The sequence below is a fragment of the Oryctolagus cuniculus genome, chromosome 3, assembly GCF_964237555.1.
Source record: "Oryctolagus cuniculus chromosome 3, mOryCun1.1, whole genome shotgun sequence".
NCBI lineage: Eukaryota > Metazoa > Chordata > Mammalia > Lagomorpha > Leporidae > Oryctolagus > Oryctolagus cuniculus.
This window is the reverse complement of record NC_091434.1, coordinates 93301312-93321316: the sequence shown is the minus strand read 5'-3', so window position 1 is coordinate 93321316 and position 20005 is coordinate 93301312. Positions and strand designations below refer to the sequence as shown.

Genomic DNA, 20005 nt, shown 5'->3' with positions numbered 1-20005 from the left:
AACGGAATGACACAATGCTGCCATGTGTTGAGCCCTTCCTGTGTCACTAAGCACTTTTTATTTCCAATTGAACTTAAAGTTTAAAATAATTCTATGACTAAATACTGTAGTAAGTCTCCTAAGTGGCAGGGGATTACATATGCATTAGCCATCTTTGTCTCCTGGGAGCAGACAGTCAAACCAAAAACCAACAGTAACACTCCAGGTTAGAATTCTTCAAAGGTGAGGGTGCTCCCAGGAAAGAGAGCTTTGTCAGGGGCCAGATATAGCTGAATTCAGCTTTTCTCTTGCTTTTAACAGAATGGGAAGTCAGGACCCAGGTATGCCACAGAGGATTTGTAATGCCTGGTGTTTTCTTTTTTAAAGATTTATTTATTTGAAATGCAGACCTGCAGAGAGAGAGAGGGAGAGAGAAAAAGAAAGAGAGATGCAGAGAAATCTTCTATCTGTTGATTCACTCCCCAAATGGCTGCAACAGCTGAAGCTGGGCTGATCCAAAGCCAGGAACCAAGAGATTCTTCTAGGTCTCCCGCATGGGTGCAGGGGCACATGTACTTGGACCATCTTCTGCTGTTTTCTCAGGAGCATTAGCAGGGAGCTGAATGGGAATTGTAGCAGCTGGGACTCGAACCTGTGCCCATATGGGATGACAGCAGTTATGCAACAGTGCTGGCCCCATGCCAGGATGCCAGGTGTTATTTGTGGCCTGTGTTGGCATTCATAGGAGTTTTTGCCTTTGGTAATTCAAATGTTAGCTTGCAAGTCACTTTCAGAGAAGTGCTGTGTGGTGGAGCTACATAGAAAAAAAGAGGACCTGGGCGGATTTGGAACGAGGATATGGTCAGAATTGTAAAAGTAATGTGTGGCCCTAGAAGGCCAAACCCAACTGGGTTTTGTGCTTCTCTTCAGTTCCGGTTATTCCTGGCATTTCCTCGCATTCTAAAGGTCTGGAAACTTCTCTGGGTGTGCAGCTGTCACTTGAGACTGCTGATGTGTGTTTGTGCATGGCTGGGTTGTTCAGCACGAGGAGAGAACCTGAGCGCTCACGTGACTTGGGCTGACAAGGTTCTCTGGAAGCTCTGGTGCTAGGGCTCTGGTAAGGCGGCTGCTCTCCGTAGGTCTAGGGCTCTGGTGGGGGAACTGGAGTCGGAGCCTGCGGCATCGCTTTTCCAGAGTCCTCAGGGGAGGCTGATTCTGGCCCTTAGAGCTGGATTTCGTAGCAGTTGAAGTGAAAGAATTCATTCATACCTCCACCCCTTATGTAAGAGATAGAAGTGGACAAAAAAGGGTGGAAAATAATATGAGCATATCTTTTTCATATTAGAAACAGCCAAAAAACTGCTCGGAACATTTCAGATGGCAGTGAGAGATTTTCTTTCTTTCTTTTTTTTTTTTTTGACTTTTATTTAATGAATATAAATTTCCAAAGTACAGCTTATGGATTACAATGGCTCCCCCCCCCATAACTTCCCTCCCACCCGCAACCCTCCACTTTCCCACTCCCTCTCCCCTTCCATTCACATCAAGATTCATTTTCAATTCTCTTTATATACAGAAGATCAGTTTAGCATATATTAAGTAAAGACTTCAACCGTTTGCACCCACATAGAAACACAAAGTGAAAAATACTGTTTGAGTACTAGTTATAGCATTAAATCACAATGTACAGCACATTAAGGACAGAGATCCTACATGAGGGGTAAGTGCACAGTGACTCCTGTTGTTGACTTAACAAATTGACACTCTTGTTTATGGCATCAGTAATCACCCTAGGCTCTTGTCATGAGTTGCCAAGGCTATGGAAGCCTTTTGAGTTCACTGACTCTGATCATATTTAGACAAAGTCGTAGGTCGTAGTCAGAGTGGAAGTTCTCCCTTCAGAGAAAGGTACCTCCTTTTTTGATGACCTGTTCTTTCTACTGGGATCTCACTCGCGGAGATCTTTCATTTAGGTTTTGTGTGTGTGTGTGTGTGTGTGTGTGTGTGTGTTTTCCAGAGTGTTTTGGCTTTCCATGCCTGAAATAGCAGTGAGAGATTTTCAAAAGAAACCAATGTAACAGGTTGCCTTGATTAGTCTGTAAAACAATATTGCAGGTGTTTCAAGCATAAAGTTCTTAGGAACTTCTGAGGAGGGAATGACATTCATGAAGTTTTGACTGTTGGTTTTCAAGATAATTTTTTTAAAGACGTATTTATTTATTTGAAAGTCAGTTACAGAGGGAGAGACAGAGATTTTCCATCTGCTGGTTCACTTTCCAAATGGCTATAACAGCCAGTGCTGGGCCAGGCTGAAGCCAGGAACCAGGAGCTTCTTCCAGGTCTTCCACATGGGTGCAGGAGCCCAAGCACTTGGGCTGTCTTCTGCTGTTTTTCTCAGGCACATTAGCGGGGAGCTGGGTCAGAAATGGGGCAGCCAGGAGTTGAGCAGGTACCCATTTGGGATTCAGGCCATTGCAGGCATTGGTTTAATATGTTACGCCACAACACCAGCCCCTAGGGTGATTCCTTTAAAGGTGATAGATTTACCTGGACTTGTAGCTTCCAGCCAATCTGTACATATTCAAAAAGCAAACCCATATGGCCTCATTCCTACTGCACGACACACTGATTTGCTGCACTGAAAGGCAGTGAGAGGGAATATTGTGGGACCTCAGAAGGTGACAGAACAAATGCTCCCCTGCTGGGTAAAGAAAGACCAACAGTATTGTTATTCCAACCAATTTGTGGCCTGCTGGCACCACGATAAATCCCCAGGGCAGCTGACAGCCCACGCCTGGGCACAGAATACCCTGTATTCCAGAGTTCTGTTGAAGAAACCCAAGAATGGCCCCTGCTCTCTCTCTCACCCATGTTTCCTGGCACCCTTTAACTGCCTGTGTTTGTATCTTTCACTCACTAGGGAAAGCTTCATGACCCTCAGCTCATGGGGATCATCCCCAGGATTGCACACGACATCTTTGACCATATCTACTCCATGGATGAGAACCTGGAGTTTCACATCAAGGTAAGTGCCCTTGACTGAGCCTCTGGAGAAGAAATTGGACCCTGCCATTGTGGTTCTCACTCTTGTCTAAGGTAAATGACATTCCTGGGATAGCAGAGTGCTCTGTACTACTTAATGACTCAAGCTAGCACTTGGCCGTCTGAATGATTTGTTTGAAATAGCAAGATAAGAAAGTCAAACCCTCTTCAGGATCTTGATAGTTGCTTGAAGTCTACCTTTACCCTGTGGATTTCTGTAAACATGATGGCAATGTGTCTGAGTTTGGGCTAGGACAACATTCTCCAAGTTATGTTCCATGGAATACAATGCCTTTTTTTTTTTTAACTTTTATTTAGTAAATATAAATTTCCAAAGTACAGTTTATGGATTACAATGGCTTTCCCCCCCATAACTTCCTTCCCACTCGCACCCCTTCCATCTCCCGCTCCCTCTCCCATTCCATTCACATCAAGATCCATTTTCAATTATCTTTATATACAGAAGATTGATTTAGTATATATTCAGTAAAGATTTCATCAGTTTGCACCCACACAGAAACACAAAGTGTAAAATACTGTTTCAGTACTAGTTATAGCATTACTTCACATTGGACAACACATTAAAGACAGATCTCACATGAGAAGTAAGTACACAGTGACTCCTTTTGTTGACTTAACAAATTGACACTCTTGTTTATGGCGTCAGTAATCTCCCTAGGCTCTAGTCATGAGTTGCCAAGGCTATGGCAGCCTTTCGAGTTCGCCGACTTCGATCTTATTCCGACAGGGTCATAGTCAAAGTGGAAGTTCTCTCCTCCCTTCAGAGAAAGGTACCTCCTTTGATGGCCCCGTTCTTTACACTGGGATCTCACAGAGATCTTTCATGTAGGTCTTCTTTTTTTTTTTCCCAGAGTGTCTTGGCTTTCCATGCCTGAAATACTCCCATGGGCTCTTCAGCCAGATCCGAATGCTTTAAGGGCTGATTCTGAGGCCAGAGTGCTATTTAGGACATCTGCCATTCTATGAGTCTGCTGTGTATCTCACTTCCCATGTTGGATCGTTCTCTCCTTTTTGATTCTATCAGTTAGTATTAGCAGACACTAGTCTTGTTTATGTGATCCCTTTTGACTCTTAGACCTATCAGTGTGATCAATTGTGAACTGAAATTGATCAGTTGGACTAGTGAGATGGCATTGGTACATGCCACCTTGATGGGATTATATTGGAATCCCCTGGCACGTTTCTAACTCCACCATTTGGCGCAAGTCCGATTGAACATGTCCCAAATTATACATCTCCTCCCTCTCTTATTCCCACTCTTATATTTAACAGGGATCACTTTTCAGTTAAAATTTAAACACCTAAGAATAATTGTGTGTTAATTACAGAGTTCAACCAATAGTTCTAGAACAAAAAAAATACTAAAAGGGATAAAGTATTACATTGTACATCAACAGTCAGCACAACAGCTGATCAAGTCACTGTTTCTCATAGTGTCCATTTCACTTCAACAGGTTTCCCCTTTGGTGCTCAGTTAGTTGTCGCCGATCAGGGAGAACATATGATATTTGTCCCTTTGGGACTGGCTTAATTCACTCAGCATAATGTTTTCCAGATTCCTACATTTTGTTGCAAATGATCGGATTTCATTGTATAGTATTCTATAGAGTACATGTCCCATAATTTCTTTATCCAGTCTACTGTTGATGGGCATTTGGGTTGGTTCCAGGTCTTAGCTGTTGTGAATTGAGCTGCAATAAACATTAATGTGCAGACAGCTTGTTTGTTTGTCAATTTAATTTCCTTTGGGTAAATTCCAAGGAGTGGTATGGCTGGGTTGTATGGTAGGGTTATATTCAGGTTTCTGAGGAATCTCCAGACTGAATTCCATAGTGGCTTAACCAGTTTGCATTCCCACCAACAGTGGGTTAGTGTCCCCTTTTCCCCACATCCTCGCCAGCATCCGTTGTTGGTAGATTTCTGAATGTGAGCCATTCTAACCGGGGTGAGGTGAAACTTTATTGTGGTTTTGAGCTGGTTTTTTGAAAAAATAAACAAAATTGACACCCCATTGGCCCAACTAACTAAAAAAAGAAGAGATAAGACCCAAATCAATAAAATCAGAGATGAAAAAGGAAACATAACAACAGACACCACAGAAATAAAAAGAATCATCAAAAATTACTACAAGGACTTGTATGCCAGCAAACAGGGAAACCTATCAGAAATGCCTTTTATTAATAGGTGAACCATGAGAAGAAAGGTTTATGTGGTCAAATAAACTAGGAAAAAAAGCTTTACTGAACATGATAAATTTCTCGCAGGTTTGCATCTCACAGGTTTGTATCTGCTGTTATATAATGCATCCCTGCAAAGGGGACATGTACTGGGACGCATTTCCCTGTGGACACATATCCCACCCCACCCCCACTCCTAGGGTCTACAGACCAGTGTTTTGAGGAGCACACTCAGCCATGTTTGGAAAGGAAATTCTCCTCTTCCTTTTTCTCCTTTTTGTTTTACACCAAAACCTCAATTTTGGCTTAAATTTGAGTTGAGACAGATTTTTACTCTAACTGTAGCTATTAAATCATACAATGTGGTATTTGGAGTATGTTCATTAGAATTCCTTTGAAATGACTGAAAGCTATAGTTTGAACAAGAGGACGTTGTTATAAGCTAGAGAATCGAGGTGGCAGGTAGAGAGTGGGCATCTAATCCCTGCCTTTTTCTTTTTTAAAACTTTTTTTTTAAACAAATCGAGATATAATTCACACACTGTAAAATTAATCTCTTTAAAATATACAGTTTGGTGGGTTTTACTATATGCTCCACATTTTGCAATCATGATCATGATCTAATTCCTGAACATTACCCCCTAAAAGAAGCTTCCTACTGACTGACCACAGGCCCTGCTTTCCTGCCCTCTTGTCTTCTTTCTCTGATTCCAGACCATCTTTATTTTATTTGGGAGAGAAGGGGCAAAACAGCAGCTCCAGCTCCATATGCCCTTATTGCCAGTTTCACAACCCTTGGCAAGGGGCTCACTGGTACAGCCTAGAGTTGGTGCCCCTGTCCCAGTTAGCTGTGTCCAGGATGCATGTGCTGTCCAGGACCCCAGCATTGTGAGGAGGGAGGGGATTGACAGGCTGGGGAGGAGAAGGGGGAAGTTCTAAGAAAATTCAGAGCTGAGTAGATCAACCAAGAGCCTTCCCTGAAGGCTTCAGCCTTAGTGCACCAGGCTTGTCAATTTAGAGATGAGGAAGCCAAAGTTCAGAGACACTGAGTTAGATGGCCCAAGTTATATACTAAGTTCTTGGCAGAGGTAAAGACAGATCCTAGATCTGACCAGCCCTGTACCCAGAACTTGTTTTATTACATTGGACTTCTTTCTGTGCCTATTTCTGCTGTATACCTTTCCTAAATTAGAAAAAACGAGAGAAGGTAACCGCTACTGGCCTCATTATAAATTACATCCAACAAACCACTTTGCCTTCTAGTTCCCTTTGTTGCTAAAGCCTGCTTCTCCTTCTTGCCAGGCTTTTTATATCCAAGGATACAGAAGCTTGTTGCTTTGATGGGATCAAGATTTAGCAGCTTAGTACTTCTTTAAGGCTGTTTGCATTTAAATACCTTCAACTACTGCAGGGTTCTTATGTGATAATCCTGGAATAAGATGTTAAACCAATTACTGCCCTCAAAATAGGGTCTTGTGCTAGAAGCTTATTAAGATAAAAACAGCCCCAGCCTGAAGCGGGGAAGGGGGAGGAACAACACCTTCTAAGTCTCTCAGCCTGGATTTTATAGCCCATGCTCCTGTTTTACATTTGTAGTTATGCTTACTTGTTTCATAAATAATAATTGTAAAAGGACAAGTTAGCTGTTGAGTACTCTATATTTGAACTGAGTAGTGACACTAAATCAGGAAAAAGTGGGCTGATTAAGGCAGCAGTGAAAATCTACTTACAATGAGCCCCATGGAGTTTTTAATTTAAATATTATTTCTGAACATGCTATTGTTTAATACCAAATAATGCCCATTTATTCTTCTGCTTGGTCTCACAAAGTATTTGAGATGACAAAATAGCAAAATTAACCACCTTCTCTGTGCCCCACCAAAAGCAGAACTTAATACGTCAGAATTCTGTTTCCACTTCCATAAAATGTGAACAGGATTCTAATGGTCAGATTTGCCAATGTGTAGCTCCTGACCGCTTTTTAGATATAATTAATTTTCTCTGTAATCTATAGAAATAAGGACTATATTTAAGAGCTCAGAGAAAGCACATGTCTCTAGACAATTCTGGAATAAAGAAAATGGGTTGGACCGGAGGTGAGTTGGCCACAGGAAGGGTTAGGTCTGAGGTGGCTGGGATTGGAGTGTGACCACAAGAGAGATGGAGAAAGCTGCAAGCAGTGAGTCCTTTGAATGTCACCTGGGTGTGTCCATGAGTGTGACAGGGCTCATGATGGGGAGTTTGCCAGATGTTCAAATAGGCAGATGTTGTCAGGGTTGCCCATGTACAGATTCCAGGGTTTAAAGCCAGGACCGCAAATCACAGGTGGTTCCAAACTGAGATACACAAAAAGTAATTAGCCAGGGCTGAGTCCGGGATTGGGACCACAGCAGCTGGGATACAGAGCCTTGTCATTCTCCTAAATGGAGGCAGGACTGGTCCAGAGCTGGGATGTAGGGCAAGCTTTCATCTGTGTAGTCATAGTCCAGCCTCACAACTTTACGGCAGTTAAGCATTGCTTCAGTATGGGACATGATCTGAGAGATGCATTTTTAGGTGTTTAGGTGTTTTTTTTTTTTTTTTTTTTTGTCTTGTGAACAACATGAAATGTACTTATACCGAGTAAGACAGCTGCAATGTCACTAGGTGATATAATTGTTTGGGACCACTATGGTCGATGCTGGCTACTGTTGACTGAAATGTCATTATGTGATATGTGACTGTATTTTCCTTTTGATCTATTCCCTTGTTTAGATTTCAAAACCACTTATTAACATGAGGGAGGAAAAGCTTATCTGGAAGCAGATGGCAGATAGAGAGAGTGCAGAATCCTAGAGGGAATTTTTGACATCATAAAAGTCTAATGCTTCTTTGACATACAGGAAAATTGAGGTCTAGGATTTTGGTTATATGTGAATTAAGTCCCAAGACCACTGTTTAGTTTAAGCTGTTCTCAGACATCAGCCAGTGTTATGAGTCACCTGGGGGAATTTCAGAGCTGGCTCTGAGATTCTGGTTCAGTGGGGCTGCAGGAGGGCTCAGGGCGCTACGGTGTAAGCGGATTCTGTAGGTGATGCTGATGAACCAGGTGCTGGGAATGAGGGTTGAGAGTAAGTCATTGCAAGGCTTCCCTTTCTCTCTTAGACAAGTTGTTTTCTATTCTGTGGCATTTTGTTCAGATCCTTCCTGTACCCTGCCAACCCAGCCTTCACAGCTCTTGTCCCAGTTACCCTCCTGAGCTTGTGTGGTTCCAAACACACTGCCCTTAACCCCTGCCTGCTTCCTTTGGGCACATGTTTGGACTGTACCCACCGCTGGATTTGCTAAGGCTTGTCAGTATCATGCAATAGGATGAGGCCCACTGAGTTTTGAAAATTATTTGCAGGGGCTGGTACTGTGGTGTAGTGGGTAAAGCCACCACCTGCAATGCCAGCATCCCATATGGCCACCAGTTTGAGTCCCAGCTACTTCACTTCCCATCCAGTTCTCTGCTATGGCCTGGGAAAGCAGTAGAAGATGGCCCAAATCCTTGGGCCCCTGCATCCATGTGGGAGACCTGGAGGAAACTCCTGGCTCCTGGCTTTGGATTGGCCTAGCTCTGGCTGTTGCAGCCATTTAGGGGTGAACCAGCGGATCAAAGACCGCTCTCTCTCTCTCTGCTTCTCTGTAACTTTGCCTTTCATATAAATAAATAAATTTTTAAAAGATTTATTTATTTATTTGAAAGGCAGAGTTACACAGAGAGAGAAGGAAAGGCAGAGAGAGAGAGAGAGAGAGAAAGGTCTTTCATCCACTGGTTCACCCCCCAATTGGCCACAACAGCCGGAGCTGTGCTGATTCAAAGCCAGGAGCCAGGAGCTTCTTCCGGGTCTCCCACAGGGGTACAGGGGCCCAAGGACTTGGGCCATTTTCTACTGCTTTCCCAGGCCATAGCAGAGAACTGGATGGGAAGTGGAGCAGCCTGACTTGAACCGGCACCCATATGGGATGCTGGCATTGCAGGCGGTGCCTTAATTTGCTATGCCACAGCGCTAAATAAATCTTAAAAAAAAGAAAATTATTTGCAGAGGGTGTTTCTTGTTCTGGCTGTTGTCATGTATAGAAATTTGCTTGGTGCCCATCTAAGGCAAACCCTGGATTCTTCCTGTAAGTGGCTGCCTGGAGGTTACAGGAGCTGTGACATATGGGGCTGGAAAGTGGTCCACACTTGGCGGGGACACGCAGGGCAGGCTGAGGAGGCGGGAGGCAGAGGGAACACGGAGAGCTGCCTGTGGCTCTGCCCTCACTGCCCTGAGTCTTTACTTTGTGTCTTCATTTTCCTCCTCTTCGCCATGTGTGACCAAAGCTTCTGTGTGTTCTCACAGTGATATTTTTGAAATCCAGTTGGCATTTCTATTCTAAACTCATTTTTTTTAACCAGGTTTCGTATTTTGAGATCTACTTGGACAAAATAAGGGACTTACTTGATGGTGAGTAGCCTGAGTACTTGTCCTTCATGTGCTCTGTAACCTAAATCTAGGGGAGATTGAAATGATTCATGGGACTTCTGCAAGTTTAGAGAAATGTTCTCTTGCCTTTAGGCTCCATGCTCATTCTAAGCCAAGGTTTAAGTTTGCATATTGTAGGTAGATTAGGTTTACCTATCTTCTTAACAATTTCTATTTTTTCCTCCAATGTAAGCGCTTTAACTTTTTTCTCCTCATCATCTCTTTAGTGTCCAAGACCAACCTGGCTGTTCATGAAGATAAAAACAGAGTCCCATATGTAAAGGTATGAAGAAGACTTGATTGGTGGTGCAACCTATTTCTCCCCTGTTAAACCGTTGTAATAACTATTACACAAGATGTCCAGAATATTATCTATAAAGGGTATAGAGATGTTTACTCATGTTCCTTGCATTTGATATTCATCTGCTTTAAAATCAACATTTAATTTCTTCAATAACATCATTTATTTATATAAACTTATGATTTCAATATTATTATTTGATGTTATTCACATTTAAAGAAGTTTTGGTATTGAATACAACAGTTTATACTTTGCAGTTAAGGGAAGTCTTAATAGCATTCTGTCTAGAACTTCAAAGTGTCTAATGTTGATGAAAATGGCAAATACATAAAGATGGAATGCAAAAAGAAACTTCATGTTATCATTGATTTTCTTGTTTTATGGTCTGTCTCCTGACAATATTGTTGTTACGTATGAATATGTACTCAGGTACCTAGGAAAATTCGGCATTTCTTCGTGGTTTACTTTTTAGGAAACCTAGAATTCAAGAAGGGAAAGTTGTTGGCTCAACATTGTAGCCTTCCCATTTATCTGCATTTGTAGAAGAGAAATGGAAAAATGTTGAGGTATCTCAAAATATTATTGCTTTACAACTTTTTTAATGGTTCACTTGCTGTGCTTCTTCCAGGGGTGCACCGAGAGGTTTGTGTCAAGTCCCGAGGAGGTCATGGACGTGATAGACGAAGGCAAAGCAAACCGACATGTGGCTGTAACAAGTAAGCACACTGGTGGTGTTTCCTCCCCTGTCACTTAGGATACAGATGTCTGCCTCCCACCCAGCACAGGTGGAGGTGAGGTATAAATGAAGCAATACATGGCAAGGTGTGTGGTGAATGGTGAGCTGAACCCAGACATCAGAACAAGTGTAGTCCCAGGGTGTCCAGGGCAGGTTTTGGGAAAGGTGCTGTTGACTGTGCGTAGTACTCTGAGGTTATGGAAATACTGATTGAGACTATGGACCTTGATAACAGCTTAAGCCTGAATGTTATTTTAACCATGTTAGTATTCAGGTTAAAAAAATCCAAGCCAACAAATTCTGCATGCCATTCATATAAGAGGAAAAGAAAGGCAAGGAGGAAGTTAGAAAGCAGAACTTGGAGCTTTCTGGTAACGTTCCAATGCTGGTTAATAGCAGATGCATTCTTATTGGCTCATTTGCTGGGCACTACCTTCCCCAGCATAGGCATCTTTTTTTTTTTTTTTTTTTTTTTTTTTTGACAGGCAGAGTGGACAGTGAGAGAGAGAGAGAGACAGAGAAAGGTCTTCCTTTGCCGTTGGTTCACCCTCCAATGGCTGCCGCGGCTGGCGCGCTGCAGCCCACGCACCGCGCTGATCCGATAGCAGGAGCCAGGTACTTCTCCTGGTCTCCCATGGGGTGCAGGGCCCAAGGACTTGGGCCATCCTCCACTGCACTCCCGGGCCACAGCAGAGAGCTGGCCTGGAAGAGGGGCAACCGGGGCAGAATCCGGCACCCCGACTGGGACTAGAACCCGGTGTGCCGGTGCCGCTAGGCGGAGGATTAGCCTAGTGAACCACGGCGCCGGCCAGCATAGGCATCTTAGACAAGCAGCACATATGGTACTAGAGCGGCAGAGGTTCCATGAAAAGGTTAGGTAGGCATAGAAGGATGTGGCCAAATGAAAGTAAGTTCACCAAAAGAGGAAGTTGGAGGGGAGAAACATCTGAGGAGGACATGTGAGCAGTTGAAGGTGCCGACCCTGGGTCAGAAGGTCAGCTTGCTCTGTTTGGTCTCAATGGGTAGACTTGCAGGATTGCTGAGGTTCTTGGGAGGCATAGCTTCTAAAAAATTAGTTCATTTTATTTATTTGAGAGAGAAAGTCAGAGACAAAAAAACAAACAGAAGGCTCCCATCTTTTGGTTCACTGTACAAATGCCCACAGCAGCCTGGACTGTACCAGGCTGAATCTGAGACCCAGCTGGAAGATCAGTCCATTTGTCCCATGTGAGTGGCAGCTTTTTAGGTAGTCGAGCCATCACCTGCTTCTTCCCAGGGTATACATTATTAGGAAGCAGTGTCTTAACCACTAGGGAGGATAGATTTTCATTTGCCATAAGAACTCTGTAATCCTTATGGCTGCCCCAACTAAAGCCTGCTCCTAGAGAGAGAGTGAGTTCACTATCCTGTTGTAGAAGAGGCTCATCTCAGCTCTTTAAGTCTCTTCCACCTGAGGTTCTATGATTCTGTGATCCAGCCTTTTCTCTACCCCAAGAGTGTGTCTGATGATGTTTATATGTGTGGCAGATTTCATAGGTGAGTCTAGACTTTTTTTTTTAAAGATTGATTTATTTATTTGAGAGGCTGAGTTACAGATAGAGAGAGGGAGAGACAGAGAGAAAGGTCTTCCATCTGCTGGTTCACTCCTCAAACAGATGGAGCTGATCTGATCCAAAGCCAAAGTCAGGAGGCAGGAGCTTCCTCCAGGTCTCCCACTGGGTGCAAGGGCCCAAGGACTTGGGCCACCTTCTACTGCTTTCCAAGCCATAGCAGAGAGCTGGATTGGAAGAGGAGCAGTAGGGACTAGAACTGGTGCCCCTATGGAATGCTGATGCTGCAGGCAGATGCTTTACGTACTATACCACAGTGCCAGCCCCAGAGCCTAAACTTGTATACAGTGTGGTCAGACTTCACTTCTTTCCCTCTTGCTTAAAACATGTACACAGGGAAGAGTGTAAGATTGTTTTTAAAAAACAATCTTTATTTTATATACTAGAAAGGCAGTGAGACAGATGGATAGAGAAGGAGATCTCCTATCCACTGGCTCATTCCCCAGTTGCCTATAATAGCCAGAGCTGATCCAGGCCAAAGCTGGGAGTTGAGAACCCAATCCAGGTTTCCGAGATGAATGGAAGAGACCCAAGTACTTGAACCACTACCTGTACTATCTCCCAAGGTCCATGTTAGCAGAGCCTGGGACTGAAACCTAGCCACACTGCTATGGGATAAGGATGTCCCACGCCCTGTTTAACCAGTGTGCCACATGGCTGCCCAATACTGATATGCTTATATCAGTAATATATCTGTTTTGGCAAAAAAGTAGTTCATTCTGTTTCATAAGCTGTTGTTAGTCACGAATTATTCATGACTAATTATTATTCACAGTATACCTTTCGGTTCCTTAATTTAGATCTGCTGCTTCAGAACATTAGCTAACTATGCAGCTCTGTGGTATTAAACACATCCTCATTGTGTGTTAACATCATTTCCATCCATCTATTGCACTTATGCTTTTAGTGTCTTATCCAAGAAATCATTGCCAAATCTGGTGCTATGATTTCCTCAAAGAATCTTATATTTTCCTTTCTGAACCAAACCAGTTTTTGTGTATGGTTTGAGACTTTTATGTGTAAATGTTGCAGCACCATTTGGTGAAAGGACTGTCATTTCCCCCTTGAACTTTTTGGTTACCCTTGATGAAGGTTATTTGACTGATGTGCTGGAGTTTATTTTAGGGCTCTTTATTTTGTTCTGTTCGTCTGTATGTTGGTCTTTTGCTGCTACCACACTGTTCTGATTACTGTTGCTTTGTAGTAACTTTCGAAAGCAGTAACTGTGAGGTGTCCAACCTTGTTCTTACTTTTCAAGATTGTTTTGGCTATTCAAGATCTCTTGAGATTCTGTATGAATCTTAGGAAGGAATTTTCTGTTTCTACAAAAACTGTCACTGAGATTTTGATAGTGTTTGCATTGAACATGTGGGTTATTTTGGATGGTGTTGACATTTTGAAGATTTATTTATTTATTTGAAAGGCACAGTTACAGAGAGAGAGGGACAGACAGAGACAGAGAAAGAGAGAGTGAGAGAGAGATCTTCCATTCACTGGTTCCCTCCCCAAATGGCTGCAACAGCTAGGAGCCAAGAGCTTCGTCTGGGTCTCTCATGTGAGTAGCTGGGGCCCAAGCACTTGGGCATCTTCCGCTGCTTCCCCAGGTACATTAGCAGGGAGCTGAATTGAAAATAGAGCAGCTGGAACATGAACTGGCACCCATATGGGATGCCATTGTCGCAGGAGACTGCTAACCTGCTGTGCTAACACTGGCCTCTGGTGTTGCCATTTTGCCAGAGTAAGTCTTCCAATGTACATGGGATGTCTTCCCATTTATTTGTGTTTTCTTTAATATCTTTTGGCAACATTTCCTAATTTTCAGTGTACAAAACTTTTACCTCCTTTTTTAAGTTTATTCCTAAATATTTTATTATTTTTGTTCCTATTGTAAATGGCATTTTCTTAATTTACTTTTTGGATTATTGTGATATAGAAATGTGAGTGATTTTTTATGTGTTGATTTTGTATGCTTTGTTAAACAGTCCTAACAGTTTCTTAAGAAGGTTTCTTTAGGACTTTTTACATATCTGGTGAGGTGGTTTTGAGCAATGATTGCTGGTGAGGGTTGCATTGTGGGCCTCTGTTTCTGCCTGGTTGACTGGCCAGGGTTTTCAAGGAACTTTATTTCTAGTACTCCATCCTAATGGGGGCATTTTTAATCTTTGAGATCTTCTATGCACTTAACATGAGTTGCAGAAGAGGTGTAGGTCTTAATCCTTCCTTAAGAAAGTCTTAATCCTTCCTTAAGGAAGCTTATACTGTTCCTGATAAGGTCAGGCTTCCATACGTGACTGAGCTAGAATATATCAGGTACTAATCAAGATAATAGCATCTGTGAGATTTAAAGTGAGGCAGGGGAAAAAGCTACATACTGAAGGAGAGTCAGGCTGCGGTAGAATGTGGGCTTCAGGCAGAGCTAGAGTATCTCAAGCTGTTGACCAAGATTTTTAGATGAATTTCTCTGCTACTTGAAGATATGTTAAATCTTGCTTTTCAAGAGTGAGCTTGTTTTTAAGAGGAAACAGTGTGTCTCAGGTGGTTTTCACAACTGACTGGGAAGGCATGATTTATTGCGCTTTTTAGTCGAGAGGTTTGCCATCTCAGTTTATGTGTTTTTTTGTAGCGCAGTAAACTATTTTCCTTTTCAGACATGAATGAACACAGCTCTAGAAGTCACAGTATCTTCCTGATTAATATTAAACAAGAGAATGTGGAGACTGAAAAAAAACTCAGTGGGAAGCTTTATTTGGTTGATTTGGCTGGGAGCGAAAAGGTAATTGGTTCTTTATTTGTGTTATCTATAATTTCCCCTGTTATTTGCTTCAGCGTGCAATGGCGTGGTTTTTATGCCTTTCTATTCCCTATTTTAAAAAGCTTTTTAAGTTTCTGATGTTGTGCCAAGGTGTTATTAAATTTAACCTTTGTTTCCCTGCTCTTTATTTTCTGGTCCTGAAGTTCCCTGTTCATATCACAGGCAGATGCTCTGAATGCTAATGGTGATTTATGCCGAACAGGCCCTGGTGACAACGTTAGTCAAGTGTTGGTCTGAACGTGTCCTGACAAGGACAGCTGTGCCAATGTGGAAGGGGCATGAATGTCTGAGAAAAGGGAAGATGCCCTGTGTACCAGGCTCAGCTAGGCCAGGGAATGGCTTTGCCGTGGGAAGCAGCAGCTCTGCCTCTGTGGCTCTGTTTTGCTGATAAAATCTGTGTAACCTCGGCCTCTTCCTGGTTCTCCTGGCAGTGGGCATGGATTGATCTATCTTCTGAGGGCGGCCTTGGTTCCTTAGGCTGTGAGTCCTGTGCTCATTCTTTTAGCCACAAACCCTGACTGGTCTCTGGTTTTGTCAGGACTTTCTTTTGGCATCTGTACCCCATCCCATGCCTCCCAAGTAGGCTTCCTAGAATCTCCCACCTGCCCCTTACCAGCCTCAATTCTGTAGCACCAATGGAGACTCCTGCTGCCACACCATGGCTGGGGAATCTTTCCCCATTGGGCAACATCTCAGAGCAGATGCACCTGCACAGTGCCTTTTCCTCCCTTGTCACTGCCATCATGCCTTTAGTGGCCATCAGGGTGAGCCTTGAGGTTTGGTCAGTCTCCCTCGCTGTATCATTGACCCCCACTGACCCCCAGTGATGTGCTGCACCACATCACTGAGTTCCCATTTGCCAAGTTATGTCCTCTAGCATCTGTCTAAGTCATAATTCCTTAAGTTTCCCTCCCCTTTGCATTTGTGGGGCTATGAGCAGAAGATCCTTTGGATATTCCTGGTTGGGAGTCCAACATTGTGCTGGTGTGGGCTTGTAGCTTCGAAGTTACAAAGCAGTGCTGTTGTGTTCCCGACTGACTGTTGACGGCTGAAAAGCTTTCCGGCCATGCCATCTATGGGTCGGCGTAAAGAGCCTGATGGCACCTTCATTCTTGCCACGCACAGGGATGAGTACTTAGGGTCCAGATACACCTGAAAACTGCCTCACGCTGGCAGATCATAGTGAAGACCTGCCTCTGCACAGTGTTGCGTTATTGCTAATGATGTGAATTCAAAAGTTCATAGGAAAATGGAATGAAAAGGTAAATTTATTTGGGTGTAAAATATATTTTTTCATGATATGTATTTTCCGTGAACTTTCTGCAGAGCCCCTTGTGTTTCTGAGGGATTTAAAGTGGTAGTGCTGGCATGTTTTCCTTTGTTCACGTTGGTTTTCCTTTGCCTGGATGTGTCCACATGCATGTGCCAGCTCAATCTTGCAGCACAGAGTGCTGAGCTGTTGTTCCCCACTCTGCGACCTGCTATCCTTCCCTGAGGCTGGCAGTCTGATGTCACTGGAGCTCCATTTTCCTTGTCTGTAGAAGGAAGGTGATAGATAAGACCTGCCTGGTATATTTCATGGAGTTGAGATGCTGAAATATGAAAATGTGTTTAAGAAGCTCTGTTTCAATAGCCTTATTTGTGACCCATCAACCACGTGATCTGTGTCTGTGAGCAGGGGTACATCCACACACTGCCAAGAGAGGCGCCCTGCGCCTGGACATGCATTCACTTCAGTCATTAGGACTCTCCTTTATGTGTAACTGAAATCCATCTTGATGCGGTTTAAAACTATTCCCCTCCTCTTTCCTTTCTTCTGAGCACAGCCGCTCACCTGTGTCATTAGTCCTTTCAGCAGAGAAATGAATCATGCAGAGCTCCTTTTCTCCCTAGCGTCTGTGAACTGCTCTCCACCGAGAGCAAGTGCTGTAGATGGGACATTACCTGTAACAACATGATAGAGGAGGAGCGTGCATGCCCCTCTGGCTGCAGAGGAAAAAGAGACAGATTTATAGTGCAGCGTATGCTTTCTTGACTTTCCCTGCCTCTCAGCTTTTTTGCCTTTTGGGATGATTGATCCCCGTTTTCCTTGCTAGGGGAGTAAGCAGGCAGGGAGCAGGGTGTGGACAAGTGTGCCCTGCACCAGTAGTCTTTTGGCAGAGTTCTAAGCTTGTAATTTGCAGTGTCCTTCCTGTGCCCACTCATCGTGCCCAGGGCCGTGTGTGCTCTGAATTTGGCCCTCTGGCCTCCCCCTGGCATGGAGACAGTGGTTCTGTCTCTGAGGACCCGAGCCTGCCCGTGGTGACAGCATTTCTGGAGCCTGGTTTCTCTGGATGGATGTCCTCTGGGGAAGCGTCTGCAGCTTCAGCACTTGAGGCATTTCTGCCATTCCACTAAAACCTAATTGAGAGGAAAATGACAAGCAGGAGAGACTGAATCCCCAGCCTTGGGCACGAGGGACGGCTTCATCAAAGTGGTTCTTATTTACTTTTGTTTTTCCCTCGCCTTCCAGGAGGAACTCCCCCATGCCCACGAATGAGTGGGAATTTTCTCCCTTGCACTTTTGCTCTCTTGAGCAGCTCACTGCTTTCTCTTCTCTCTGGTAGGTCAGCAAAACTGGTGCCGAGGGAGCTGTTCTGGATGAAGCTAAAAATATCAATAAGTCTTTGTCTGCTCTTGGAAACGTGATCTCTGCCTTGGCAGAAGGGACAGTAAGTGATCCTGTCGCTGTGTATTAAATAATGTCATGATGTTTCCTTTTGGGTATGCATATTCCCTTTGCCACACATCTGAGAGTCCTCTGTTTTCCCAACTGGAAGATGACCAAGGAGATCCTGGCCTGGCCACTTGCCTGCTGGGACAATCTAATTCATCAAAAACTGAATGGTGGTGCTAATTTCCTATTCCCATTCCCCCCCCCCCCCCCCCCGTCACCATTCATTAATCATTAAACTGGGGAAAGAGAGTCAAAGGCACAGAGGCCAATTCTTACTTCACGCGTGTTTCTAAGCTCCTCCCTAACTTGCTTGCCTCTGGGTTTGTTTCTTAGAATGGGCTATCAAAACCAATACTTTTTCTTTTTTTTTTATATACAGAAGATCAGTTTAGTATATATTAAGTAAAGATTTCAACAGTTTGCACCCACACAGAAACACAAAGTGAAAAATACTGTTTGAGTACTAGTTGTAACATTAAATCACAATGTATAGCACATTAAGGACAGAGAACCTACATGAGGAGTAAGTACACAGTGACTCCTGTTGTTGACTTAACAAATTGACACTCTTGTTTATGGCATCAGTAATCACCCTAGGCTCTTGTCGTGAGCTGCCAGGGCTATGGAAGCCTTTTGAGTTTGCTGACTCTGATCATATTTGGACAAGGTCATAGTCAGAGTGGAAGTTCTCTCCTCCCTTCAGAGAAAGGTACCTCCTTCTTTGATGACCTGTTCTTTCCACTGGGATCTCACTAGCAGAGATCTTTCATTTAGGTGTTTTTTTTTTTTTTTTTTTTTTTTTTTTTTTTTTTTTTTTTTTGCCAGAGTGTCTTGGCTTTCCATGCCTGAAATACTTTCATGAGCTTTTCAGCCAGATCTGAATGCCTTAAGGGCTGATTCTGAGGCCAGAGTGCTGTTTAGGACATCCGCTAATACTTTTTCTTTTCCAACACAGAAAACACATGTGCCATACCGGGACAGTAAGATGACTCGAATTCTCCAGGACTCACTGGGTGGGAACTGTAGGACCACTATTGTCATTTGCTGTTCTCCTTCTGTCTTCAATGAGGCGGAGACCAAGTCCACGTTGATGTTTGGACAGAGGTACGTGGAGTCCCTTGCAACCCATGCTCTGTAGTGGGCCTTAGGTCTCAGGAGTGAGTGAGGGGCTAGTGGCAGGGGGTAACAAAGTGAGGAGGCAAGGAGCCAGTGACTAAATTGCATCCAGCCTGTGATCAATGAACTTGAGGTATTATTTATTCAAACCAAAGGGATAATTATGTTTTTGGTTAATAACCGAGAATGTATCACTCAAAGGTATGATGTTTAAAAGAAACCGACACACTCCAGTTTGTTACAGATGGGATTGTTGGTAATGTAGTGGACCCATTACTTTTGTCCTTTGTGGAAGTGCAATCTTAATTTGTAGGTTCATGTGATTTCAGTTGGATGCCTCTCAAGATTGGTAAGTGCCTTGAACTCCAGTATTTGGGATCTGTTGCAAAATTGCTGACAAAACAATAGGGAACATAGGTGAATGCATGGTCATGGAATCCACACTAACCCTGGGGTAGGAGGCACAGAATGCACAGTGAGGAAAGAGGTAGGAGGCAGCTGTCTTCTCACTTTCCCTGATGCCACAGTGAGACTCCCTAGATCTCTGGGCAGTGGGAATAGATGGGGCCGCGGGTGTCTCTTAGTAAGCCCAACACCACTTTGGTATATGTGGATTGGTTCATACCTGCCCTTCCTTTCTTGACCGTTTCTTTCTTTCTTTTTTTCCCCAAAGAAACCTTTTATTTAAGGAATACAAATTTTATAAGTACAACTTTAGGAATATAGTGATTCTTCCCGCCATATCCATGCTCCCACCTCACCTCCTCCTCCCTCTTCCATTCCCAGTCCCATTCTCCATTAAGATTCATTTTCAATTAACTTTATACACAGAAGATCAACTCTATACTAAGTAAAAATTTTAATAATTTGCACTGTTTGAGAACAAGTTTCACAGTTAACTCTCATAATATAACTCATTGAGGACAGAAGTCCTGCATGGGAAATAAGTGCACAGTGACTCCTGTTGTTAATTTAGCTATTAACACTTTTATATATGACATCAGTGAT

General features: G+C 43.4%; 1 protein-coding gene across 1 annotated transcript in view; it reads left to right on the top strand.

The window, feature by feature from the left end:
- KIF5C (kinesin family member 5C) overlaps nucleotides 1-20005 on the top strand; it is a 183463-nt gene that overhangs the window by 74825 nt on the left and 88633 nt on the right. The window contains exons 4-10 of the mRNA XM_017342839.3: nucleotides 2900-3004; nucleotides 9640-9688; nucleotides 9934-9989; nucleotides 10636-10723; nucleotides 15002-15126; nucleotides 17772-17876; nucleotides 18837-18985. Coding sequence (XP_017198328.1) covers nucleotides 2900-3004; nucleotides 9640-9688; nucleotides 9934-9989; nucleotides 10636-10723; nucleotides 15002-15126; nucleotides 17772-17876; nucleotides 18837-18985 — 677 coding nt within the window. The remainder of the gene's footprint in view (nucleotides 1-2899; nucleotides 3005-9639; nucleotides 9689-9933; nucleotides 9990-10635; nucleotides 10724-15001; nucleotides 15127-17771; nucleotides 17877-18836; nucleotides 18986-20005) is intronic.